The 19,189-nt window shown below is 41.6% G+C and overlaps 1 protein-coding gene across 3 annotated transcripts in view; it reads left to right on the top strand.

Annotated features, from left to right (window-relative positions):
* The window catches only part of PTPRQ (protein tyrosine phosphatase receptor type Q), a 220,786-nt gene that overhangs the window by 37,110 nt on the left and 164,487 nt on the right, over window positions 1–19,189 (top strand). For all 3 annotated transcript variants that reach the window (XM_075012304.1, XM_075012297.1, XM_075012312.1), the window contains exons 16-19: window positions 7,228–7,393; window positions 9,273–9,533; window positions 17,580–17,740; window positions 18,672–18,783. In XM_075012304.1, the coding sequence (XP_074868405.1) occupies window positions 7,228–7,393; window positions 9,273–9,533; window positions 17,580–17,740; window positions 18,672–18,783 (700 nt within the window). The remainder of the gene's footprint in view (window positions 1–7,227; window positions 7,394–9,272; window positions 9,534–17,579; window positions 17,741–18,671; window positions 18,784–19,189) is intronic.

Raw genomic sequence — 19,189 nt, 5'->3', positions numbered from 1 at the left:
GTGTAGGGAGTTTTGTGAGCGTAGGAGCATTCTCAGTAAGTTATTATGTAGGGAGTAGTATGGATCTGCAAACATGTTCAGTGCAAATGGAAGATCAGTGAGGCTAGAGAACATATCTGGTGCATATGGTAAGTGCAAAGATTGGAGCAGCAAGCATCTGCCAGGCTCTACTGATCACCAACATTCAAATCCCTGTTCCAGACCCCAAAACCACCTCTTCAGCTTTATGGGGGGGAAGGGAAAAATCAACCTGGTAAAACTCTTATTTTCTTATAATCTGAGGCAGAAACAAGGCATAGAGAATTGCAACCAAAGCAGTTTAAATCTGGCACGTTTATAAGCAATTTAAATGGTACTATCATGGAAAATGTTTGGTAAGTGATATATTGGCATCACTACACACTTTGCCTATAGTATAATGAGGGGATTATCTGAGGTGAGATACGAAGCTTTTTTAAATTAAAATGGAAATGTGTGCTCTCTGATATTGTAATTCACTCAAAGGTCAGATTTAGCCTGTGACGCTAATGCCCTACTGTAACTCCAACATCCCTGGGTCAGGAGCACCAGGGATTGAACCTGTAATCATAGGGTCAAAAGCCCTGTGCTCTACCACATGAGCTGAAGACCAGCTAGCTGGCAGCCAAGCAGAGACTTCACTCACTCTACTATGAGGTCTCAGCACACCTCTGGGTACTACACATTTCTCTGGCCTGAGGAAGTGCTTTTCTAAGCTTCTGGAACCTTCCAGTGGTTCATCCCAGACAAGCCCCCAGTTGTAACACCAGCAGACCCTGGTTGCTAGCAGCAGGGATTGAACTTCAGGTCAGAGAGTCTAAAGCCCTGTGCTCTACCACATGAGCTAAAGGCCAGCTAGCTGTTAGCCAAGGCTGTAGAGCAGGGACTTCACTCACCCTGGTATGAGGTCTCAGCGCCTCTGGGTCCTACACTAGAATCTAAGGTTTCGTAATACAGCATTTTTTCCTGGACCGATCCCTCCACTACAGTAGGTTTTCTTTTTAGTTGTCCCCCAAATTTATTTGGGGTCTGGAAATTAGTGATTCCCCACCCCCCTCATAGGGGTGTCTTGTAGCTGTGGGTGGGCTTGTACCTGACCACATTCTCTGTCCCCAGCTGGACCTCCACTAGAGTAAGAATATAGTATTCACCACCAATCTTATATAATGAGTGTGGCCAGTCATCCCAACCACAGCACAAATTATTTGTAAATCCCAGAATATTTTACCCATTTTGAAAATATGTTCTCTTTGATTTTCTATGTAAGCTGAAATGCGCTTTTGAAATTGTTTGTATGTGTTTGGCCAGGAAGTAGTAACATCTTATGGAAAAACCTGTAAACTCTAGTATTAATCTCTGTGCCGCAGTGTTATTCTTTGACAAATCATAGAGGAGACAGCCATGGTAGATGGTGTCTTCTCTGAATAAATGAGATTGCATGTAAAACTTTAATGAGAAAGGCTTGAGTAGGCCGGTTACTTAGCAAAGTATACCTGCATAATTGGGATCATTTTACTAATCATTTAAAATTAATCATTCCAGCTCACCCTCTTTCTGTAACACGTACAGTACTTTGTAGATAGAACATAGTACTTAAAATGTGCTTTCTTGTTTCATATACATGGAGCTATTTTAAGGCATTACTTTGCTTTTAGTATTTTGCCACTATGTAAATCACATGAGTAAACAAATTTCTTGGATTTAAATCCAAAGATACTGGCATGCTGTTGGGGAGGTACACAAAGCTCGGAGCGGGGTGGCTGTACCACTTTGCTTTCAGGTCAGTCTTGCTCCTGTGATACTTCTCTGCACCCCTGAGCCTCCCTATATCGGGCTGGGGGGGATAGTTGAGGGGAAGCACCTGGTGGATCTGTGCAGATGTGCATTTATCTCTTCTGGCCTTTCCCCCAGCCCATCTTTTGCCCCTTAGAAACTTTGCATACTAAAGCACAAGATGCTCCTATGAGGGTAGCTCTGTGGAACATATATTTGCAGACTTTCTTCATGTGCTCCCTATACAAAGGCTATGGCTACACTGCATTCCTCCTTCAGAAGCAGAATGCAAATGCGTGAGATCAAAAATGCAAACGAAGTGTGGATTTACAAATCTTGCACCTCATTTGCATATTCATGTGTGATCACACTTCTGGAAGAGGCTTTTCTAGCCTTAGAGATGAGGTTCCTTCAAAAACAAACTCTATTTTTGAAAGAACCCTTCTTCCTGAAACAAAATAGGAAGAAGTGTTCTTTCGAACACAAGGTTTATTTTCAAAGGAAGCCTGTCTACACAGCTGTTTTTGCTTCCGGAAAAGCCTCTCCCGGAAGAGCGATTGTGTGAGAATATGCAAATGAGCCATGAGATATATAAACTCACACTTCATTTGCATTTTCAATCTCATTTATTTGCATTCTGCTTCTGAAAGCAGAATTCAGTGTAGCCACAGCCCAAGTGTTTAATTGTTTTCAGGGTTCTCAGTGCCCCTCTAAGGGACTAGAGCAGGAGTACTCTTACTGACCTTGAAACTAGGAATTTACACAGGGCTTTTTCAAAGGTTTCTGTGGGAGTTAGGTAGCCAAATCCATCTGTTGGTATGAGCCAGTGCAGGGGTTCTAGCCTCTGTGGTGATAGAAAGCAGTTACATGGCTTTGGAGTAGCACTGAGCGGTTGAAGCATACCAATGAATGGAGCTGGGTGCCTAATTGTTTTAGGTGCCTTTGAAAATCCCAGTTTTAAAGACAACTAAACAATTTTTTTTCTTTTGGCCCAGGAACGCTAAGCGCTCTGAAGTACCTGGTCCCAACCCAGAGTAAATCTTCATGCCTGATCCTAACCATTACTTTTTGGCCTGCTATTTTTTTACCCATTACACAGCTCTTATTCTTTCCATTTTCACTTGAATCGGCTGGCTGGCAGGTGGTCTTCTTCAAAAGGGGGGTCAGCACTGCTCTGTGACTCAGAAAGTGGGGGTGTGCTAATACAGTGTATTGTTATTTTCCTTTAGACCACAGGCACCTGCCATGTCAGCCATTACTGAGCTCCACTTTCCTGGGAAATGAATCTCCTAAAGCCGTACTAGGCACTGAGTCAGTCGCATTGCTCCACACGGATGCCAAGGTGTTGAGTGAGCTGTTTAGTCCTCACTCCTTCAGGCTATTTTAAAACTCCTAAGATAAGATACTGTTGTGTCATATATTTAAATTAAACTGTTTATTATACGAAGTACTGTAATTCCTCTCACATTACAGATAACCAGTAAGCTCTATAGGGCTGGGAACTCATTTGGTGTCTAAAGGTGATATGTTCCCTATCCTGACAGGGACTTTTGGGCACTGCTAGGCTATGCCTACATGGTGCCCTAAACTCAAATAGACTGTTTTGAGGCATTCTTGCACTCCTCTTGCGATGAGGTGAACAGGGATGCCAGAATAGCTGCCTGTTATCTGGAAAGCTGTTTTGAGACAACAGGGGCATTGCTTAGACACAGGCAGCTATTTCAGGATCCTGCCGCAGCCTAACATGGCACCCACCATGTAGACATAGCCCTAGAGTATAAATACCCTTCCAATCCATTACTAAGAAACCAGAAAATAAAATAGAAAGAGCAGTGAAAGGCTCAGCCATTTTAAATTCTGTGCCCAGCTGTTTAATAAATTCTTTGAGGACAACTGGATGTGCCACTCCACTACATAAGGCAGCACTCCCTCAGACTTATGAATGTGGAGCCCCACCTCAGTAAAATGAACTCAGTCATGTTTCTCCTGAGGCCCACCATGTGTTGTTAAAGGGTTACCTCTGCTCATTTGTTCATCTGCCAAAACCATCCTCCCTCCCCATGCAGGGGGCACACCCCACTCCTTGGAAATACTGCTATAAACCAGGATTTTCATTCCCTCACTTTAGTTAAAGAATGATTTTAGTGTTCGTGAAGCTGCTGTACCACTGGAGCAAACAGATGGCTCTGGAGCCAATGCAGAGGTATAGGACCTCAGTTCAAATAGCTCTCGGGTCCAGCAAATTTGTGCAAGGAACTGTGGCTCTGTGGTGTTTGAGGACCAGTTCCACTCTGTTACTTCTGCAGGAAGAGATCAGGACAAATTGTTCTCTCACTGCCCACTTTCTGACAAGTCTGTGTTGGTCACATTTGGAATGGGTGAGGACCTAGGTCTTAGTTGTTTCCTTCTTTAAATAGAGTGATGGAAGGAGGTTAATTGCAGTAAAACTTTAGTTTTGTTAACGATGAAAAGAAAAAAAAGACTTGTCTTTTGTTGGCTTCAGTTTCCCTACGCAAGAATTTTTGCTGCTTCAAATGCAGATTAACATGGGGCAGAGGACATACTTGAAGGCTATGTCTACGCCGTGCTCCACCCAGTGCTGCTGCTGGCACAGCTATGCAAAATGAGCTTCTTGGGATTGCAAATGGTGTGCCATTTGCATACTCCTGAAACTTATTACCATAGCCCCATGAGAGTATGACATCAGCAGAAGGTGGTGCTGGCAGTAAAGAGGCCGTGTAGACATGCCCCTGCCAGCAAAAAGCCCCTCTGTCACCACACCCTTATGCCTAAACAAAATTATTTTAGGCATAAGGGTCTAGCGACAGAAGGGCTTTTTGCCAGCAGGGGCATGTCCACACGGCCTCTGTACTGCCAGGACCACCCTCTGCTGAGACTGAGCTCTCACGTGGCTATGCTGATGAGCTGTAGGGCCATGCTAGTGAGTGGCCATTTGCAGTTTCAAGGCTGCTCATTAGCATGGACCTGCTGGGAAAGCCACACAGTGTAGAACCAGCTGAAGTCCTTTACTAATGTTATTATTAATTTTAAGATTGGTCTTAGGGTATGTCTGCATTGCAGTGTAAGCACATGCTTGAGGCCAGGCTCAAAGCTAACCCCCCTGGTATCTACAATACAATTATGCTAGCCCTTGATTCAGACTCATGGTCCCAGGATGCTGAAGGTTTGGAAGATCCAAATTTGAGTCAAGCCAGACCTAGAGGCTAAGGCCTGTTGCTTTGCAGTGAAACTGCCGCCCCACTTGACTTACATCCCAGGAGTCATCTGAAAGCACAGTAGAACCTTAGAATTAAGAACACCTTGGGAATTAAGGTTGTTCATAAATCTCAGATATTTATCATTCTGAAAAAAAATCCATAATGTTTCTTTCAAAAATTTACAACTGGACATTGACTTAATATAGCTTTCAAACTTCACCATGCAGAAAAAATGTTGCTTTTAACTATATCTTACTTTAAAGGAAACTTTAATTTTAAAGTAGCTTATGTTTAACACAATACCTTATGATGTTTTTTTGTCTCTGCTGTCTGATTGTGTAATTCCAGTTCCAAATGAGGTGTGTGTTGGACAGATGTGTTCATAACTCTGAGGTTGTACTGTAACACAGAATTCCATGGGATGCTCGGTGGTTTGTGCATTGGCCTGCTAAACCCAGGGTTGTGAGCTTGATCCTGGAAGGAGCCATTTAGGAATAAGGGGCAAATAGACTACAAAATAAAGTCTGTCAGGGATGATGATAGGTCCTGCTGTGAGGGTAGGGGACTGGACTTGATGAAATCTGAAGGTCCCTTCCAGCTCTATGAGATAGGTATATCTCCATACATGTTAACTTGTTTTGTACTCTGTATCCCAGCAGTCATAGACTCATATGGTTAGAAGAGAACTCAGGAGATCATCAAGTCCAACCCCCTGCTCAAAGCAGGATCAATCACAACTAAATCTTCCCACTCAGGGCTTTGTCAAGCTGAGACTTAAAAACCTCTGGGGTACAGATTTCACCACCTCTCTAGGTAACACATTCCAATGCTTCACCACCCTCCTGGTGAAATAGTTTTTCCTAATATCCAACCTTGACCTCTCTCAGTCTCCAATCCACTCTGTTGAAAACAGCAGCCTGTCCCTCCCCTCACCCAAGCCTCTTGGCAAATGTCAACAGGTCAGCACTAATCCATTGTGTTTTGATCACCAGTCTGCGAACACACTCTTAGAGACCCCCCTGAGCTTGCATCAGAGAGCAAACAAATCAAGCCTTTTGCAAAATGGACTACTTCCTGCTTATGTGCTGGGAAGGCAGAAAACTTTTCCCATAGTGCCTCACTTTCCTAGGTCTAGCATGTTTCTGAGAGTGGTGGGGGGGCACAAGGCTTTCTGGGACAGAAATACTTTGACTTGGGTCCACACAGCAGTGTTGATACCAGAGCAGTAGGTATAAGGACAGGTCAGAAAATTTTTAATCTAGAGTTAAAATGCAATATAGATGCTTAAGTCCAGATTTCCTAACATGGACCAGCTGGCCTGAGTCCCAATGACCCGGGGCTTACATTGAGGTATAGATATACCCCTGGAGGTCTCAGCTGAGATTAGGTCCTCCTAGAGGATATCTATGAGGAATTCTAAGCCCAGGTTAGCGGGACCTGAGTTTTTGGACTCGATGTTTCTAAACCCATTAATGAATGTCCTTAATGCATTGTATAAGCAGGTGTACAACTGCTGGTTTTGCATTTCACAGCTGTGCTAATGCCTCCATACTTCACTATGCAAATCTTCTGATTCATGTCTGCAGCTTGCCCTGTGTCCTCATCCTAACACAACAGGGCTTGGACATGGGTCACAAAGGAACTTGAGCTCTGACCTACCCCTCTGGCAGGGTCTTGGGACCTGGGTACTAAACCTTGTGAATTCAAGTCAGACTGATTGTTGGGTGGAGGGAACAGAGACTTGGGCTCAAATCTGGCTCAGAGCGAGGACTTTGTGTGCCATGTAGGTGCACCTATTGTACTAGACACTGAATGCACATGCAGTGAGAGACAGTCCTTCCCTGAAGCACTTATGAGTTACAGTGACAAGAGGGAGGGGGAAAATAAAGTTCAGACACATGGGGTAACTGCCCAATGAAGCAGAGTAAGTCAGTGCCTGAGCTGGAACTAGAATCCGGGGCTCCTGATTCCCAGCATGGTGCCTGACCAACTAATTCATGCTACCTTTTCTAATTACCCTAATTTACTATGGATTTTTCTGGAAGGTATTACAAAAACTTGGAACTTCAAATCACTGGAAAAGGTTTTCTGTTTTTTGCAGTATGTGACTATTATAATACATTTTCACTCAGAGTAATTAGCTGGCATCTTTGAATATTACCATTCTGAGGTGAAAGAATTTGACCTGTATTTTTGGAAATGTATTTTTCTTCTATAGCTTTCCTATTATTTGGTAACAAAGAGTGAAATGCTACGTACAACAACTGTTTATGGCAGCAGAGCTATAGTGAAGAATCTGACCCCTGGAACGGACTACTTGTTTCAACTGAAGACAATTAAAGGTTTGGATTCCAGTCTGACGGTGAAGAAAAAAGTCACTACAAGTGAGGAAATACCATATATAGCTTTCTAAGTTGGTTTCTTTTTAAAGATGGCACTATCAATATGGTTAGTTGTTATGTGTATGTGTGGTTACAAAAGACAATTGCAGGTAAAATGAAGGCTACTATCTAGTTCCATTGGTAACCTACAGGAAGGTCTTATGCCTAGTATACCAGCTTAAAACTCAGGAGATATGGGTTCAATTAAAGATATAACATTAAATGAAGAGATGCAGCTATATGAAGCAATAAAATGTGCTGTCTAGATGTTCTGTGTTCACTGAAAACCCGGTGGAGAACACCTCAATCTCCCAAGACCCTCAGTAACAGATTTAAAAGTAGCAGTCCTGCAACAAAAAACACTTCAAAAACAGTTTCCAAAGAGAAATTGCAGAACTGAAATTCATTTGCAAATTTGACATCATCACCCAAGGACTGAACAAAGACTGGGAGTGGCTGGCCAGCTACAAAAGCAGTTTCTCCTCTCCTGATGTACACACCTCCACATTAGCTACTGGTAATGGGCCACATCCTCCCTGACTGTATTGACTTGGTGTCTCCTCTCTTGATGTTCACAACTCCACGTTAGCTATTGATAATGGCCACATTTGCCCGTGACTAAATTGACCTTGTCAGCTCTGGCCCTCCTCTTGACTGTGACTCCCTCCTTTTCATGAGCCTATAAATTTAGACTGTCCTGTGGAACCTCCACTCATGCATCTGATGAAGTGCATCTTTGTCAACGAAAGCTTATGATCCAAAATATCGGTTAGCTTATAAGGTGCCACAGGACTTCTTGTTGTTTTTTGAAGATACAGACTAACTCGGCTACCCCTCTGATACTTATGTTCACTGAATTTTCTAAATACAGATCCTGGTGCTATTAATATTATCTTACACTTTACTCGAGTGTTCCCATATTTCTTAAAATTCCTGTAAGATAGAGATGCTAAACTGGAGGGTTGCCCTTGTACAGAGACTGCAGCCTATTCATGAGAAGCTATTCTTGGTTGCCTGACTGTGCTAGAAAGCATGACGAAGTAGATAAATTGTGCTCCAAAGGGCTCAGTGGGTACAAAAAGTAAACACCAAGTTGCTCACCCTAAGCATTAATTAATAAGATTTCAGGAGAGTGTCTACAAGCTTAATCAACATTTCTGTAATGTGCACCTTCAGGGAAAACTAAGACGTATTTTTCTTCAGATTGTATAAAGGCATATATGTTAAAGAAAACACAGTTAATTAATGGTTTTAATTATTTTGACTATTATTAATTAAAATTGATGCAATTTTAGAAATGCTAATATAAGCACAAAAAGTCTTTTTTGCTAACTTTTATGACTGACGCTGGATAGTTTGATGTGTTGATTTTTAAGCAAAGACATGAAATATTTACCTCCTTAGCTCCTCACTTTTAAAATAGTATTGGCCATGATCTTTTTGTGAACTTTAAACTTTTGTGAGTAGAATCATTAAAGCTGTTTATTAAGGGCTTAATTCTGATGTCTCTGCAACTCTGACTAGCTGTGTTTTTCTAATGAGAGGTCTGCTAGGGTTGGAATCCAGTTAAGTTTGTAATCACACAGGCTGAATTACAGCTGTGGGTGCACATTCACTGCGCTTGGTTCCAAATCCCACCTTCTTTTTCCAGGAAGCAGAGGTACACTGGCTACTCTGCATCTGTGACTAGAATATTTCCTTCAAAGCTTTATATTTCATACTATTAGGAAACCTCAAAACATTCATGTGGAGACTCCATATTTGTGCAAATGAGTATAACCTTTAGTTGAATGTGATAATCTGCTAAAACTAATTATTTATAATTTTTTTTCAGTCCAATCTCTCTCTATATCTTATTTATCTTTTCTGTTGAAAAATGTAGAACCAGCTGGGATATGTGGTCTAACATTAAAAAAGGCAAATACTTCCTCTGCCACGCTAATGTGGAATCCAACCAGCACCAACTTCACCCATTATACCGTGTCTGTGTCAAACAGTACCTTCAGGAAAAAATATAATGTTTTGGGAGTGCTGAATGAATACACAGTTACAGATCTGACTGCTGGCAGCATTTATAATTTCACATTACAAAGAGTCAGAGGCCATGTTGAAGGAGTTATCACATTCATTGAAATTGTAACAGGTTTGTACACTTTCTCTCTCTTTATTCTTGCAAGTGGGTAGGCCGCATATTCTGGGTATAATCCAGCCTGCTGAAGTTATGTCACTACCTACCCTGCAACCCTCACTACCTACCCTGTGGCTACACTTGGCCAAAACTTTGAAATGGCCATGCTAATGGCAAATCAAAATTAATAATGAGGTGCTGAACTGAATATTCAGTGCCTCATTAGCATTTGCATGCTTCCAGCTGTGGCACTTCGAAAGTGCCACTTTCGAAAGCACACAGCTTGGCACAGCTACATGGGGGTCCTTCCCGAAATCCCCTTATTCCTCTCAGCTGAGAGGAACAAGGGAATTTCAAAGTTGGCAGGGTCCTTTCGAAAAGGACCCCTGACTGGACAAGCTGCGTTGCAGCGAAAAGTGGCAATTTTGAAGTGCTGTGGCTGGCGGCATGCTAATGAGGCACTGAATATGCATTTCAGTGCCTCATTAGTATTCTTCGAAATGGCCATTAGCATGGCTATTTCGAAGATTTCTCTTAGTGTAGACACGGCCTATGTGTCTCACAATTATTTGCTACTGTATCTCCCAATCTCAGCGGCTCACAGGTGGCATGCAGGTCATATCCTTCATAACCTTGATGACCCCTGGCCAGAGGTATCAGTTGTGCTTTGTCTTTGAAAAAGTGGTTTATCCCCTTCCCCTGATTTGTCTGATAAACATATTTCAGCCTTATTTTAATCTTATGTTCATTAGTCACATTACGTGCATTCTGTCGCAGTAGATAAATAGTACACATTTTTTTTTACAATATTGTTGTACAACTCATTTTAAACAAGTAGAATGTAAGGACTGCCACTATAAATACCGAGCTTCTGGATGAATTCTGAAATATTTTCATGAGATTTTGCTGCGTAATATCTGAATAGTGCATACAAAGTAGTTTCCTTTTGTTGTGGTTCTAGCTGTGCATCAGTATAGTATTAAAACACATCTGAATTACAAATTGCTTGCCCTTTTGAGTGGTGTCACCAGCAGGCAGAGTTATGATCATGTGGGTGCCTTGACTATGCATTTTTTACCTCAGCCTGTTTGCAGTCCTCAAAATCCTCAATTTCCTTGTTATTTTTTGTTTTGAGGTAGTCAAAACATCGCTGTAGTATTTTAAGCTACTGATAGAAACTTTCAGCCTTAACTTCATTTTAACATGATTTATTTTATCTGGGAATGTATCTGGTAAGCACTGACAGGGACACAGAACCAGAAAGTGGCTGTACAGTTACAGAAGCATATTTCACAGATGATGATATTCTTAATTATTGCAACCGGAAGAAAACCTGCCACTGCAGGTAAGAAGTTGTGTGTGTGTATCAAAAGGTAGATAATGGAGGAACAGATGGTCTAAGGTACTGATACTGCAAAGACCTAAAGTCCATGCCTAATTTTATGTTCTCTGAGAAATCTGATTGACTTCAGTAAGCCTGTGCACAGAGTGTAAAGTTAACCTTGTGCGTATTTGCAGAATTGGGTGCCTCAGATGGAATTTTTGGGAAAGACAGAGAAGTAGGAGAGGAAAGTTTTAAAACCTGGGGTTTTGGATTTTGTTTGAGAGTTAGGATAATATTAGAGGGAGAGAGGTTTTTATTTTGATCAATCCAGTTGAGGTATCTGTTAGTTTAACCTGAGCTATAGTGAACTAAATATTGCACACACCTTATTTAAGAGCTTTCAATATAAATATTCAGAAAAAAAATCTTTAATAGCCCTATAACAAATGAAACATAAATGCCCTTTTCATTTCCAGAACATGCCACTAGTCAGGAAGAAGCAGAGTTCATCTGAACATATGAAACAAACAAAGAAACACCAGCACTGTAATAACTGCTTTCATTGCATGCAACTGGCACAAAGAGACTTCACAAACCCTATGACATAATGAGGATTCACAAATCATGATCATTTGATTTCTCATCTTATTACAATATCATGTAATTTGCATTTATATACCACTTGCCAGGCAAGGATATCTGAGTATTTTTAAAGATAAAATACAATTAATATTTCATGCTAAAATGACCTTACATATGAGCCATGTGAACAAATAATAGTTATCCTAAAATGCCAGTTTAAAGAAATTGAATGAGTATCTCTGACACAAGGCCTAAGGAGCCCCAGCTTCAGATTCCCGTACTGGAGTGCCCTTAGAGACAGGGTGACGACTTTCTCAAAATGCAAAAATGGATGCATGCAGTGTCCCTCTTGTTTGTCTCCCTCCTCTGTACCTACTATTCTTTCTGATGCCCTGCCCCCTGGAAAGCCACCCAGGAAACTGCTGGGCTGCTGTAGGTAGTTCCAGAGCCTCCACCTGCCCTTGGCGGTGAGCCAGAATGCCTGATACAAGCTCCAGCTCATGTCCTCATGCCGTGGGATGAGCTGCCCAGGGCAGGTGGAGTAGCTGGAACTTCCCAAAGCAGTCCGGGCACCCTGGAGATCTCTTGCTATGACTCAAGATTGGCCTCTGGCCTGCCCAGGGGTGGAACCCTTGGGGGAAAAGGTGAGCTAGGCAGAACCTTGTGATGGAGGGGCTAAGACCCACCTCATGAACCTCCCATTGCAGGCTAGTGTCTGAAGGACTTCCAGCTTATAATACCTACCACACTTCCCTCTGGGCATGTGGTAACTCAGCATCCTGTCACCTGTAGGCTGGTGTACCATTGCACTCATAGTGACTCCCTGAGTGGATCAGCTATGTTATTTTTTGTATCTTTGCAAAAATACAATTTTTAAACTCTGATTTTATTTTCTAACACTGTGTATCCAGATCCTGCACCATAGGAACATGTTTAACTTTATACTCTGTAACCACATGCACACTAGTGAGTTTTGTCAACAAAACTCACGGAACATCTACACACAAAGGCTACGTCTACACGTGCAGCCAACATCGAAATAGTCTATTTCGATGAATAACGTCTACACGTCCTCCAGGGCCAGCAACGTCGATGTTCAACTTCGACGTTGCTCAGCCCAACATCGAAATAGGCGCAGCGAGGGAACGTCTACACGTCAAAGTAGCACACATCGAAATAGGGATGCCAGGCACAGCTGCAGACAGGGTCACAGGGCGGACTCAACAGCAAGCCGCTCCCTTAAAGGGCCCCTCCCAGACACAGTTGCACTAAACAACACAAGATACACAGAGCTGAGAACTGGTTGCAGGCCCTGTGCCTGCAGCATAGATCCCCAGCTGCCGCAGAAGCAGCCAGAAGCCCTGGGCTAAGGGCTGCTGCCCATGGTGACCATAGAGCCCCGCAGGGGCTGGAGAGAGAGCATCTCTCAACCCCCCAGCTGATGGCCGCCATGGAGGACCCAGCAATTTCGACGTTGCGGGACGCGGATCGTCTACACGGTCCCTACTTCGACGTTGAACGTCGAAGTAGGGCGCTATTCCTATCTCCTCATGAGGTTAGCGACTTCGACGTCTCGCCGCCTAACGTCGAAGTTGGTGCCGCTACTTCGAAGTAGCGTGCACGTGTAGACGCAGCTAAAATGTGGTTTGTCAAAAGTCTGTTGACAAAACTCAGCACTTTCACCAACAGCATTCTGCTTCTTTGCAGTGAGGAATAACATCTTTGTTGGTAGTTTCTGTTGACACAAAAAGCCATGTAGATGCTCTGGGGAGCCCTCTAGAGACAGACAGAGCTTCCGGTTCACTGGGCAGCTCTGTTTGCTGAGCTTTAGGCTGAGAGACGAGCAGGGCAGTCTGGCTGTTCTTTGTCAACAGAGCAATTTGCTCTTTCCATTCACTTTTGTGTGTGGATATGACCTGTCAACAGAAGTTTTGCTGAAAGATCTCTTCTGACAGTAACTTCTGTCAGCAGATCGCTGTAGGTTAGATGTAGCCTATGAGTTGTCCCAATGAAGTTAGTGGATAAAGTTAAATATATGTGTGCTGGATAGGTGCCCATGATGGTCTTCTATGTTACTGTAATCCAGGCAGAGTTTTTAAGAGAGAAACTCCAGTCCAGGCCTATATTCCTGATTTTTGTCCCCCTCAGGTCATCCTTCATCTTGTATACTCTTGATACTCTTGATTTAATTATGAGCACTAAATTAACACACTGCACAGTATCTGTTGCTGTGTATTTCTTAGTTTTCCATTCACTAATGAAAAGAACATGATTTTCAAAAGCGTGTCCATTGTATTTTTACTTAGTTCAATTAAAAGGAATGTGTTAGAGCTGCATATTGTTTGTGTGATAACCAGAAACTATAAAACTTTTCTGTTTTCACTCTTGTCCAAGTCAGAGTTTCCATTTTGCTAATTTTGGTCTTTTGAGAGAAGTATGTGTTTGGGTTTTTACACATCAGGTTGTAATCTCTGTTTTTGCTCTTTACCAGTGGTTTAGAACAATCATTTTAGAAAGTATTTACTATTCATTGTAACTGATTCTAATGCCATCATCTGATGAACTTTTGTAAGTGGCATTGAATTGATATTCCATTTTAATTTTGGAGTGTTAAAGCTCTATAATCAAATATTTGTTCATGGGAATATGATAAAAGGCCTTTATGCAATCTCATGCATAAATGAGAGAACTTTTTATTCAGGAGGTCAGCTAGAATTCAGCTGTGTCTCACAGTAATTATTCATCTGACAGCTGATGGCAGGATATAGTAACTGTCTCATACTTTATCTCTTTGGCTGTAGCAAGCTAGACTGCAATCAAAGAACTGATATACTGTGAATTGTGAAAATTCTTGTCTAGGTATTTCTGATTTACTTGACATACGCCTAACTTTATTTGACTATTTTTAGACATGAATAATCATATAATTAACTACCCCTAACTGGTTTATCCATTTTCACAGTAATATATACATTTTGTATAGTATTATAGAAATATTAGAGTTATAGCCAGATATAATATGCTGCAATGGAAGCCTACAAATGGTAAAAGAGAAAGGTAGAAAGCATTTGACAGCCATGCTCCTTGCAACACTTAAACATGTATAACCAAGATACTCAAATAGACTTAAGCCTGGCAGCTCTGACTTGCAGCACCTAACTTTTACATGACTTGCCATAGCCTTGAATTAGGAGGCCTGTGCTCCCCAGACAATGCACAAGAAGAAGAGTTCAGCACTTAAAAATGGGGTCCACCAAAAACAGCACATTGAGCATGGAGCAGCCTAAGTTTATGTCTACACTGCAGTAAGACACCTGCAGCTGGCCTGTGCCATCTGACTCAGGGTTGCAAAGGGGAGGGGAGTCTGGCTAAAGGGCTGTTTAATTGCAGTGTAGATGTTTGGACTCAAATTGCAGCCTGACCTTTGGGACCTTCCCACTTCCCGGGGTCCTAGAGTCTGTCTTTCAACCTGTGCCTGACTGACTACATCCCAATTAAAAAACTTCTTAGCCTGAGCCCTGCAAGCCTGAGTCAGCTGCCATATGCCAGTGGAAGGTTTTTAATTGCAGTGTAGATATACCCTAAGTAGCCAAGAGAAAGTACAGTTACGGTCCAAAGCCCGGGCATATAACTTTACTTGGGATTCACAGCTGTGAACCCTCCTTTCGACCTAAGATGTGGAAGACTCAAGTTCAGTTCCCTCTTTGCCTAATGTAGAACTGGGATTTGAACTTCAGTTTGTACCTCTTAGATGACTGCCCTGACTAGCAGGCTATAGAATCAATCTCATGTTCTCAATGGTCCTTTGCGTACGTAATTATTTGTAAAAAGTGGAATGGTTTCAGGAGGAACAAATATGAGAGCTCCATCTCGCTGTCCTGTAATCCAGTGGTTTGTGTATTCCTTGGAGGGTGGGAATCCCAAGCTCATATCTCTGCTGTGTATTAGGTGTGCTTGGAGTCACCTACTGGATCAAGCCCTGCAGGTAAAAGAGGTGGGGAAGTGCCCCTGCTGGCAGTAAGGTGGGAGGAGATAGAGCTCAGTGCTCAGAACATTAGCCTGCTAAACCCCAAGTTATGAGTTCAATTCGTGAAGGGCCCATTTAGGGGTCTGGGTTAAATAGACTTAAAAACAAATCTATCGCGGGGGTGGGGAGTGATAGGTGCTGCTGTGAGTCCAGGGGACTGGACTTGATGACCTCTCAAGGTCCCTTCCAGCTCTGTGAGGAATGTATATGTGGTCAGATCCACCACCAGAGGGGCAGAAAGAAGCTGTATTGGGAATCATAGTCAGTCGCCTGTTGCAATGATACTAGTAACAGTGGGGTTTGTGTGGCTCAGTTGAGCACAGACTCTGCCCACAGAGTTCCTAATGGCCTGGAGACAGGCACTACATAAATTGCAAAAGCAATAGTGTGGGGGGAAGGTGACTGGGAGCTCACTGTCTGGAGAACTTTGACCTATGTTTGGAGAATGTGTCAGGCGAAGGGGAATGCTCTAGACATTGAGTATGGCAGGAGCAGAAGTATAGCCTTCAACAGAGGGAAAGAAGGGGAATAGGAACAGAGATGAGGACAAAATTCACAGAGCACAAAAAATGGAGAATTAGAGGGGCTATGATGGCTGTGAACATTGACGGATATAAGAGTAATTATCTAGTGGATGAGGAATCAGTAACAGGAGTAATGTGCTATCTTGGAGTGGGTGATGGGGCATGCTACAGCACTCTGCACAGAATTGAGCTGGGATACCAGTAGTACTGGGAGACCTACAAGTGGGAGAGATACTTTAATCAGGATGTGAATACATATGTATGAACGAATGTTTCAGCAGAATGAGTGCTAGGATAGAGGCACATGTGTGAAGGTGCTAGTGAGCAAACATCTTCTGTGGCATGTGCGAAGGAGAGCTTTCAGTTGAGGACACTCGCAGATTACAGAATGTAGAGAAGAAATGCAGATTGCTGCACATGGGGGAGAGCACTTCTTTTATCAAGGGGGATGGTGACTCTTTTAAAGACCTGCTGAAGAATTGGATTTGGGTCTGAAGTGTGGCAAAGAATGATTTAAATGTGAGGCAAAGGGAGGAAAAGAAGAAAGGAAGTGAAGACGAAACAAAACACCAAGAAGGAGAGGGGCGAGGGAGACACAGGCACTGTGAAAGAAGTGGGGATATAGGGAGAAGATATGTTTGGAATAAACATCCAGATTTTTGGGCACAAACAAATCTACGTGCCATTATTTGTCTCACTAGTTTTGGAAGAGTGCTAAAGAAATATTAACTTTATGGTAAGAAGCAGACCAAAATATGAAATAGGCTCTTTCAGGGCTTCATTTACAAGTGCTTCTTTTCGGGTTCATTCCAGCAGAGACATTTAAACAATCTGTTCTTGCAACAGGAATAAATAAATACCTTATGTTCTCAGCATATTAGCTATCTGTCTGTCTGTGTTAGGTTAAGACATTTTGCTGGACTGAGCCTTTTTTCCCCCAATTCATCAAAGCATTAAGCACATGCTTACATTCATCCTTACAGAGGAACCTGCTTAGAACTGGCTTGAATTTATCTTAGAGGTTATTGAAGGGATTTAAGGGCATGTATAAAGGTAAACCCAGGCATTAGTGTTTTGCTGAACAGGGTTTGAGTGTTAGAATAGGAGCTTAATGATGTGCCAGCCATACATTTTAACAATGAACTGGGACAGGAAGCCATCTGGTCTCTGGTGATTTTAGGCCATATCCCATTGAAGCCAATGGAAGTTTTGTTTGAATGAGTCCTGCAGGACCGGGTCCTTTGAACTCTTCAATGATTTTAATAAAATGATAGAGTCTCATTATACTCTTGATGAATTGAGCATGTGTTCTGCCATTGATTACAACGGGTCAGGATCAGGCCTTTATATAGTGTGTAAATCAAATACCGCTATTGATGGACACCTTTACAGAATCATAAAAATGTAGGTCTGAAAGAGACCCTGAGAGATCTAGCCCATATCTAAACCCTCCCTGACAGGTCTTTGTCTTCAAAACCTCCTGGGACAGGGATGGCTAATTTTTATTACCTGTTGTTGTAACTAGTAATATACTTTCATTGAATCAGACTTTGCATATTGCCATGTTTAGGTTAATCTGTTCTTACTTTGAAAATCACTTTCAGAACCTGCAGCGGTAGAGGGTCTAAAAGCCTTCAATATTTCATCACATTCCTTTTCTGTGAATTGGAGACTACCTTATGGATGTGTGGAAAGGTTTCAAGTTGAGCTTATTCCTGGTCATGGCTTTGTTACTATCGTAGATCTTGGAGGTGGGGAGTATCGGGTATGTGTTTTCATTGTAGTATTTGGATTGACAGCTTCTGTTTATGCACTGTGCTGATGCGAAAATTCTTTGCCGAACTAACCAACCATGAAGCGTGCTTCTTTAGCTTTTTAACATAGATAAAAACATAAAAGTACAAATGCCAAACTCCTGAGCACAAATTTCAACATCTGTGGTTTGTTACCTTAACAACAGTTATAATACTCTTATTTTTACATCTCCTATAAATCTACAGCCAGTCATCCAAGAGTTCATGAATAGTTTAACAAAGGAAGGGCAAAGCTATTGAGTAATACAGGCTCATTAATTGTGTACTTGCCAGGAAGATCTAGCCTTTAAATCATTAATGCAGTCAACAGTTCCCTGTTAAGCCATCAAAAAGAAATAGGAATACTTTTTGAATCTCCTGTCTGAAAAAATATAATAACAATAATGACGTTTCTGGTTCTTTTGCTTCTGTTTTCAGCTGGAACTGCAGAGATACAGGTATTTTGTATAAATGCTTACTATTAAGGTGCGTGATGTTTATTTCAAAAGATAAGATAGATAGACATTGGAAACTTGAAAGTTTTACAGGGATCTTAATAATATATTTTTTTCCTTCTCTTATGAAAATAGGACTTTCTAATGCTTCACATGCACTAAAATACTACCATGATGGTACCCTACGATGGAATTTTTTTTATATATAATTAGCTGTTCTGATCTCAGAGTTAATTTTGTTGTTTTAAATATTACATGGTATTCAGGTCTTATAGTGGGTAACTTGAGTACAGGTACAAAATGCTGTATTGCAGCAAACATATGCAATGTAGTGTTTTTATTGCCGTAAAGTGTATTATGTCATGTCCCCTTAGATCATGTTTAAAACTGTATTTTCTGTTTGTACGTATCTTGGCCAAATACTTATTGGATTAATTTGACATTTTAGGCTCATTTTTCTAGTGTTACTCCTGGAACAACATACAATGTGACAGTTTCTTCAGTTTCTTCTTCAGCATACAGTTCACCAGTCAGTAGACCAGTGACAACTAATGTAACCTGTGAGTTAATTAACTTATTGTATTTTGCCCATGCCTGCTAAATAATTGCCTATTTTATTTATTGCTTAAATCAAGTACAATATTTCTTTATTGGTTAAAATCTGAGTTTGAACATGGTATGCTATTTTTACATGAAAATCTTAGACAACAGTTTGCTGTCTTTAAAACATCATAACATATGAGATACTTGCTGAGTAGTCGAGAAGAAAATTGAAATTCCTCTAAAACTGTTTTTAAAAGATTCTGGTTACGACTGATAGTCTTTATGGAAGTTTATGGAAGTGTTTGTTATTGTTTGTATATTATGTATTTTACACATTTCAAACTATACGTACAGACATCTTCATTTGATATGATTTCTTTTAAAAAGCATACCAGTAGCAAACACATATTCTAAAACAGTGCT

Source organism: Carettochelys insculpta, chromosome 1 (assembly GCF_033958435.1).
Source record: "Carettochelys insculpta isolate YL-2023 chromosome 1, ASM3395843v1, whole genome shotgun sequence".
NCBI classification, from domain to species: domain Eukaryota; kingdom Metazoa; phylum Chordata; order Testudines; family Carettochelyidae; genus Carettochelys; species Carettochelys insculpta.
Note: the sequence above shows the minus strand (reverse complement) of the source record. Positions and strands in the feature narration are given on the sequence as shown.